Consider the following 9,370-nt stretch of genomic DNA (forward strand, 5'->3'; position numbering starts at 1 on the left):
TGTCAGTTGCAACTTTCCAGGAAAGGATCTCCAGCAAGTGTCTAGCACCACTGTGATAGCTCTCTGTCCCTTTCTTGTGCTTTCTGATCCTCTTCAGATGTCTCTACTCTTCTCCCAGGATTCTCTCAGCCTATGGTTCTGATTAATTGGCAAAACAAAATCAGTGGAGTCATCACAAGGAAAAGGCTGGTTGACCTTCCATCTAAATCTAAGTGCCTTCAGTATTTTTAAAGGTAGTGATGGGCAAAAACCGTTCCATGAGCACTTGTTATTTGATATACATGATAACTGTTGGAAGAGAGAGCTAATCCTGCTGATAGACCCACATATTGAGTATGAGGAGACCTAAAGGAGGGGCAGGTGAAGAGGATGCTATGAGAAGCCAGAGAAGGTATTTATTACATCACACAATTCAACAACGGAAATAAATTACAAAAGTTAAATAAGATATGTAAACAAAAATGAAAGCTAAAGAGGGCTGCGAAGTATGGCTGGGATGAGGGTGGAGGTGGGACCCATAGAAGAGGTGCCCTCTGGACTTCCAAGGTCATCACGCTGGCTCAGGTGCCTGCTCCCCAGCTGTACATGGATGTAACGCCTTCCTCGTAGCTTCCAGGTCGCTCAGGCATTCAGCTCCAAGTTGGTGATATACTTCTGGACCCAGGCCTTCCCGGGGTCAGCACAGATCTGCTGGCCTCTTTTGGTTTGGAAGCTGTGGAGAGGCGTGGAAGGGTCACACACTGAGGAATCCGGCAGGGGAATCCTGGGCCCACTGTGACCCTTCCATCCTTCTCTGCCTCAGACCTCTCAGGGTATGTCCACATGTTCATAAGATGTACCTTCAGTGTTGGGGTTCATAACCTTCTCTGTGTCTCATATGAGGCTCCACTCAGAAAGCCAACTTCCTGCTGTCCCCTCCACAGCAGAAGCAGTTCCTCCAGGATGGACTCCCCACAGGCATCAGAGCAGGTCAAAGAACATGACAGTGCCCTCGCCTGGTATCCTGTGCTCGGATGGGTCTCAGAAGGCTGAGTCCTCCAAAGGAGATGCCTCACCCCAGCCCTCCCATCTCCTTCCCCAGGAAGATTGGGCCTTACATGACACCGGGCTTGGAGCACTGGCTGCTGGTCTCATAATAGTCCACCACAAATTTTCGAGGAATCTGCCGGGAGATATAGGAGAAGCAGCAGGAGGTCGGAGTGTCAGCACCAACTGAGGGAAACAGGACAGAAAGATCCTAAGTCACTATTCAGAAGAAAGGGCAAGCCAGCCACTCCCTGAGGGTCAGGAAGAACTGGGAGGAGAGAGCCCTGCACAGAGGTGGGGATGTGGAGACACAGCAATCCTGAAGGAAGCTGGCATTTCTTCTTTTCCTCGACGTTTTTATTTCTGTGTCTCTCTTTCAGAGTTTGTCCTTTTCTGTCTGTCTTGGTTTGGAGGGGTCTCCATGTCTCCCCACTGGGAATTTAGCTTTCTGGATGAACTATTCCCTTTCTGGAGTAACTACTCCCTCCCACTGGGCAGTTCCATCTGGAATTCATGAGGGGAGCAAAGGCCACACTCCTGGGAGCCAGTTGGACACAGATTCTACCTCTTTTCAAAATCCCAGTTGGGCATCCATTTTTCCATCCTTACAATGGGCCTTCCTCCCACTCTCTCCCAGAGCTGAACGACAGAATGGCTAAACACCATGGGAGAGAAAACCGTCCTCAGGAAATAGTCTCTGAAATCTCTCTGAAGTTCTCTACTTGGAGGGGCTCAGGCACAAGACTTTGGCATTGTGGTCCAAGCCATGGCCAGAGAGGAGAACACAGGCAAAAGAAAGAAGGGAGAACAGACTCACAAGTGGAAGAGCAGGTCTGGGAACAGAGCGCAGCGATGAGAAGCAGGACAGCCAGGGCAGCCGTGGAGACCTCCATGGTGCTGGGCAACAGAAGTGAGCTCAAGAGGTGGCCCAAGTGGGGCTAGAACTGGGGACATGAGGCTACTACCTCCTTCTGGGGTCTAAGCCATGTCCTCTCTTTACAGGCAGCCTCAGGGCAATAGAAGATAGAAAGTTGAGGAAACCAAGGAGGGATATTTAAAATCACTGGTGTTAGTGTCATGCTGTGAGTTGCATAAGGCAGGCGAGATTGGGGTCGCCGCAAAAGTTCAGGCTATTTGCAACAATGGCTCAGTTGCCTATTTGAGGGGGAACTGGTTTCTACAGTGAGAGGAGGTGAGATGCTGGTGTGACCCGGTTAGCTGGTGCCTTCTCACAAGAGCAGGTCTGAGACCAAGCATTTCTGCCGCAGAGCCTTCTGATATGCTCCCCAGCTGTTCAAATGGCATCGAGGTGACACAGATGATAATGCCATGGAGTCTTGAGGAGCATACCCCAAGCTGACACACACCCCGAGTGCAGAAAGCAGAATTGGGGAAGCACCCCAGCTACTCAAGGGGCGAGACTGAGACGGGCTTTTCAGACTTCGGCTCCATCATCAAACACGAATCCCTGCTGTATGCTGTGCGGTGTCCATGCCTGGCAATGAGCTCTTTTGATGGTCATGTCAGCTTTTGATTGCTGAGGCATCCATTTCAAAGACGTATCGCCAGCGATACTGCTAGATAAAGAGCCAGGCTGCCTCACCCATAAATTTCCCCTTTGAGAAAGGCCTGAGTAACCTCTACAACTGGCTGCTTGAGCGACTCTGCTTTTCCTTTCTGCGTTCTAATTTCTGTTCATATGTTTAACATTTACCAACAGTAAACTCACAAAGCCCCAGGCACCCTACACTTCACCCCAGTAAAGGCAGAATGCCAGGTCTATGCTCTCCCTCTCTCACTACCGGTGACCTCACTGGATGGCTCTCTCAGGCATGCCATGTACCCCTTGTATTTTAAAATTTCCCTGACAGTTGCTGCTGAGGTGCAAGCCTCACAATCATAATAAGAACCACAAAGGCCAGTGGGGTCACAACATTGGCTCCAGTCCGGGAAATGTCTGGGGGGCTTACCACAAGCAGTGCCTACCCTGGGCGTTTCACAGAATCACTATCAAAGGGCTGAGACCCACACAAAACAGCTGGTTCCTGGGTTAGTCGGGCTAACTGGAGGCTAATGTCAATGATGACCTTTAAACGGTTGTTACCCTTTGACCAACAAAGTACTCTGCCAGGGGTCTATCCTATGGGTAGAATGAGAAAGATGAAAAAAGTTGTATGCATGATGGTGTTTGTCACAGCTTACTTGTAACAATTTTAAAAGGACCTACGGGATACCTGGGTGGCTTGGTCGGTTGAGCATTGGACTTGATCTCAGCTCAGGTCCTGATCTCAGGGTCATGAGTTCCAGCCCTATGTTGGGCCCATGCTGGGCATGGAGCCTACTTAAAAAAAAAAAAAAAAAAAAAAAAAAAAAAAAAAAGACCTACAAAAGAAATGAGTAATTTTTTTAAAAAGTGAAAAAACAAAAGTAAAATTTATTAAAATTAATACAATTAAATCAATTATGGTATATTTACCTCTTGTAACAATAATTAGCCCTTAAAAACTGAGAAGGTGAAGAAATTTTCAAAGGAAGTCCTTGTTCCTCAAATCCTAGAACATTTCCTGTTCCCTTATTACAAAGTCAAGATGGCATTTCCAGGGTTTGACTGGTAACTCAATGACATCATCAAGGACTCTTCTTAAACTGTTTCCCCATCCCCCAACATTTTGTTGGCTTTTCTTTAGGGGATTTGTCACTTCATGGTTACAAAATGGCTGCTGCTGCTCAGGCATCAAGTCTTTACAAAGTCTTCTCCACAGGCACAGAAGAGAGTCTCATAATAGAGAAAAAGCAACATTACTAGTGTTTTCAATTCAAATTGGTTTTTTTAATTTGACTTGTAATGTGAACTATAGATCACCCCCAAAAGTAGCAAAAGCTACTTTTGTTTTATTTTTATTTGTTTTTAAAGATTTTATCGATTCATTCATGAGAGACGCAGAGGGAGATGCAGGCTCCCTTCGAGGAGCCCGATGTAGAACTCCATTCCAGGACCCCAGGATCAGGACCTGAGCCAAAGGCAGATGCTCAGCCACTGAGCCACCCAGGTGCCCAAAAGCTACTTTTATTTAAGTAATCTCTACACCCAATGTGGAGTTCAAACTCACACCCCCGAGATCAAGAGTTGCATGCTCTTCCACCTGAGCCAGCCAGGCACCCCTGCAAAAGCTAATTTTAAAAATACATAAAATAGAAAAGATTAAAACTTACTTTATTTCTGAAAACTAGGTAAGCAGCAGGAGAAATGCCAGTAAGGATGTGAGTGGTTTGCTTCTACATTCTTCCTGTCTCATTGTGGCATATGTGAATTCTGAAGCATAATTTGAGTAAAATTTCTTTCCTGGAAGGTAGGAAAAATGTTGCTACCCAAAAACCTAACCACTATTAACATTTTGGTTTATTTCTTTCAAGCGCATCTTTTTCTAGTCTTATGATAGTTCTATTTCCTTACTTGCTTTCTTACTTCTTTTTACTGTATGTCTGGGGGTGGAGGGGCATTACTGTAAACAGGATATGAATGTAATTTCGTATTTCTATTATTTACACTTACCATTGGAAGACTTTCCAGATAGTTCCAGTATTTTTAAGAGCTGACTAATTTATTCAACCATGGTCCTGGTCCATCAACATGATCATGTACTATTATAGCACATTTGGACCAGTTCTAGTTTTAATTTAGTTTTCAATTATTTTATAAATAAACTGTACCAAACATCTACATCCATAAAACTTTCATAAGTGAGATTATTTCTATAGGATATTTTCCCAGCTATTGGCTTTCAGGGCCCAAAAGTAAGGATACTTAAGGCTCCCAATCTATATAGATACCCCATACCCAATATGTGTTCATTTTTATTCCCTATTGTGAAACTCAGTGGTGGCATGTGATAGAGACATGTGAAGATTTGGTGAATGAAACAGTGACTAAAAAGCAGATTTTGTCACTCTTGCTGTACGTTCCCCAATTCCATTCCGTCTACCTGGGTCCAGATCAGATATAGATTGGGCTACTCAGGACTTGGTGGCATCATTATGTACATCACATCTGTACAGTAAAAACACCAGTGAAAAACATTCGATGTGTCTGCTTTGTGGATGGGAAAGAGAATGGTGTAGTTCATAGTCAGATCTGTTTTGGTAGAAGGAACCAGCTATGTCTGGTCCCCTGGTAACAACTCCTGGTTTCCCCCTCACTAGTTAATCATTTCCTTAGAAGCATTCTGATCAACATGATCTCATGGTCCTTTTCACCCAGGGTGTGGTTTAAGTGTGACTCGTGTGCCCAGGATGCTAAAGCATCACCACAGGTGTCAGCCTATGTGGTTAGAAGAGCTGTAGCAGAGCATCAGATATGCTCTGTGGGAGGATTCATTAATCTGCAGATTTCTCCATGCACTTAGAGCTCCAACAGAAACATCATCTCACCTCCTGTCACTGTCCAAAACGTTCCCACACAATCTGTCCCAACAAGTAAGCAAATGAGCTATTCTTGTGTACACCGAACCTTCATGTGTAACCCAAGGCACCCCAGCATATGAGACTGATAGGTGTCATATGTGACTCATAACATGACACCATGCAACAGCTTCTCCTCTGGCCATCCTAGCCTCTGGCTCCCCATGCTCCAGAGTTGCCTATAAAGGGACAAGGAGTGGTTCGGACCCCAGAAGGATATAGACAGCAGTGAATGCCCAGTCCTACCTTGGCTTTGCCCACACTCCTCCACACCCAACATTATTAAGGTCTCTACAGCTGCCCTTGTCAACCATCTCCTCACATGTCCCTCAGTTCATGGTCTTGTCCATACCACAAGACTCTCAACACTTACCCTTTCTTATTCCACATCTTGTTAGAGATGTGTCTCAATGCTCTGGACAGATGCTTAAACTATGCTCTGGACAGATGCCTAAACTATATCACCTCTGTCCAATAGCTAGAGAGTCTCTAAATGAAAGCAAAGAACTTCACAGAAGGTTTCAGAATGTTCTAGGTTGTCTCCCAAGAAGTTTTATCTGTCCTAATCTCTGGATCTGAGAGGCAGAGGAAGGCTAGGTAACACCCACTTGTAGCTGGGAAAATTGAGGCCTGACTCTGTCTTTAACAAGATGCAGATCCAGGTCTATTTGGTTCCTAGGATGAGCCAAATGGCAGGTTTCCCTCCATTCTCCCAAGGAGCTCCACTCTTTGGGTGACTTACAGAAGATGAGGTCTTCAGGAAAAAAACTCTGTAGACCAGATGAAATTTCCCCAAAAGAGGTGAAACAAGGGCCCATGGGTCCAATAACCATACTTCCTTTTCCCCCCCTAAGAATATAAATCATTTAATATTGTTAATTTTAGGAGATCCCGGGTGGCTCAGTTGGTTAAGCATCTGCCTTCAGCTCGGGTCATGATCCCAGGATTCTGGGATCAAGCTCTGCCTCAGGTTCTGTGCTCATCAGAGAGTCTGCTTCTCCTTTTCCCACTCCCCCCACTCCTGCTTGTGCTCTCTCTATACATAACCCAAATAAATAAGTAAAATATTTTTAAAAGATACTGTTAAGTTTATAGCAAAATAAAACAAGCTATGATCTGCAAAAATAATTTTAAAAGCTTACAGAGAAAATATTATTGCCTAACATTTATCATCTTTAAGTTACAGGTCAAAAGTTTTGTGTGTTATTATCATTTTAAAACACACAGTAAAGGGGTTCCTGGGTGGCTCAGCGGTTGAGGATCTGCCTTTAGCTCAGGGTGTGATCCCGGGATCCTAGGATAGAGTCCCGCCTCGGGGTCCTTACAGGGAGCCTGCTTCTCCCTCTGCCTGTGTCTCTGCTTCTCTCTGTGTGTCTCTCATGAATAGATGAATAAATAAATCTTGAAAAAAAAAAAACAGCCCCCCTCCACACACACATACACAGTAAAGACCGGTCAGAAGCAAGGTCACTGTTCCTCCTGCAGAGACAAGGATCCCGTCTCAGGGAATAGTCCTCCTCCTTTAGAACATACAACCCACTCAGGATCCACAGTGATACTTCCTCAAGAGGGAGCTAGAGACTGAGAATAAGACAGAGATTCAAAACAAAAATTTGAGATAAATGAGAAATAGTTCCCTTCATTCCTTTTGTGCCTTATTCTGAAGCTCTGAGCAATGACACATCCATCAACCTCCCAGTGGGCCCCTCAGAGGTGGAAGAAGTTGACCTGGCTTTTCTCAGACACTTGATTGCTGCTCCCTCATGCTGAGATTAGACACCACATTGTTAACTGCTTTTTCTCTTCTTTCCCTCCAGATCTGTCCCAGGTTTGTTGATAATCATGATGACACTGACCACCAGCATTCCCCTCCCCGTGTAATGTCAGAGTCATTCCTTCTGTATTACACTGAGTGAAAGAAGTCAATCAGAGAAAGACAAACATATGGTCTCATTCATTTGGGGAATATAAAAAATAGTGAAAGGGAATAAAGGGGAAAGGAGAGAAAATGAGTGAAAATATCAGTGAGGGTGATAGAATATGAGAGACTCCTAACTCTGGGAAATGAACAAGGGGTGGTGGAAAGGGAGGTGGGCGGAGGGTTGGGGTGCCTGGGTGACGGGCACTGAGGGGGGCACTTGACAGGATGAGCACTGGGTGATATGCTATATGTTGGCAAATTGAACTCCAATAAAAAAAAATAATCATTCCTCCTTCCCAGAGAGAAGCAGGTCATGAGGAAGAGAGACAACCCATGGGACATGGACTGAGGGGCAGACAGACAGAGGCAGAGGGTTTTCTTTCTTTCTAGTTTTTTTTTTTTTTCTTCCCAGGATGTTTGGAATAAAATTACATATGACATTTTGCATCTGTCCTTTTAATATTTAATAGTAAAAATCAAGTATTTTCATGTCATTTTTTTAAATTTTTATTTATTTATGATAGTCACAGAGAGAGAGAGAGAGAGAGAGAGGCAGAGACACAGGCAGAGGGAGAAGCAGGCTCCATGCACCGGGAGCCCGACGTGGGATTCGATCCCAGGTCTCCAGGATTGTGCCCTGGGCCAAAGGCAGGCGCCAAACCGCTGCGCCACCCAGGGATCCCTTTTCATGTCATTCTATGTTAATCCATCAGTGGATTAACTTTATTATTCTAACACTGTAGAGTATGTCATTTGGCATCAATTATTTGATTATAGAGAAGCGACACCAAATAACATTGTCCCTAAAAATTTTCCCATTTGTCAGTTCAGTTCCATAGGATAGATTCTGAGAAGTCACTTCTGGTTGAAAGAGTATGAACAGGGATCCCTGGGTGGCGCAGCGGTTTAGTGCCTGCCTTTGGCCCAGGGCGTGATCCTGGAGACCCAGGATCGAATCCCACGTCGGGCTCCCGGTGCATGGAGCCTGCTTCTCCTTCTGCCTGTGTCTCTGCCTCTCCTTCTCTCTCTGTGTGTGACTATCATAAATAAACAAAAATTTAAAAAAAAAAAAAGAAAGAGTATGAACATTTGTAAGGCTGCTGACCTTCATCCAGTATTAAATCCGGACTTCACTGTAGGTCTATGATGAATATTTGATAAATAGACCAATTACTGGAAAGCTAATCCTTATTTTTACCATCTTGTGCCTCTAAGCTTTCCAATTCTGTTCTTTTCTTAGGATGTAATTGTATATATGCATATGTATATATACAATATATGTATAGGCATAAAAATGCATGTGTATATACATAGTATAAGCCAAGGTTGGCTTATACTGCTTGAGACTGAATGTCATTCTTATCCCTGTCACCTTTATACAGTCAGAATTACTGTGGAAGTCCATCAGAACACTCTGCTTTATGGAAGGAGGCTAGTCATCCATCTGGAGAAATGACTTCCTCTCAAGCACCCCAATCAAATCAGCAATTCAAACATTCTAATGTGCACCCTAAACTTCTCTTACAAGTACAGGCAACCCTGGGTTGTACAACTCCTATGATGACACCATACTTAAATTTCTTGCTCAGGCACCTCTAATCTCTATGTTCCCATGGCCCAGGGCTCCATAGAGAAAGGAAGAGAGACAGTTCAGATCCCAGAAGGAATCCAGCAATATTGAGTTCCCAAGTCCCATCTCAGCTCTACCCACACTTGTCCACCTGTCCAGCATCCTAAGGGTTCTTGTGGCTACCATCTTTGCCCTCTTCTGCACCATGGCCCTCTGCTCCTATGCACAAGGTGACTCTGTTGTCCACTTGCCTTCAACAGATGTTCCCTACTCTCTGGCCAGAAGTCAGTACCCATCTTCCTAGCACTGTGGCCTGAGAACCCCAATGTGAAATTAGCCTCAAGTGGGCTTTCAGAATGACATGGTTGTTTTTTTTCAAGAAGATTCAAAAGGGG

General features: G+C 44.6%; 1 protein-coding gene across 1 annotated transcript; it reads right to left on the reverse strand.

The window, feature by feature from the left end:
* Window positions 1-373: 373 nt before the first annotated feature.
* Window positions 374-3,403, reverse strand: LOC112655372 (C-C motif chemokine 3-like). Its single transcript, XM_025440463.3, has 3 exons — window positions 1,844-3,403; window positions 1,098-1,212; window positions 374-712 (listed from the first exon to the last, which is right to left on the reverse strand). Exons 1-3 carry the CDS (start codon window positions 1,917-1,919, stop codon window positions 622-624), a joined length of 282 nt encoding a protein of 93 aa, XP_025296248.1. The 5' UTR covers window positions 1,920-3,403; the 3' UTR covers window positions 374-621.
* Window positions 3,404-9,370: the final 5,967 nt, after the last annotated feature.

This window comes from Canis lupus, chromosome 9, assembly GCF_003254725.2.
Source record: "Canis lupus dingo isolate Sandy chromosome 9, ASM325472v2, whole genome shotgun sequence".
Taxonomy (NCBI): domain Eukaryota; kingdom Metazoa; phylum Chordata; class Mammalia; order Carnivora; family Canidae; genus Canis; species Canis lupus.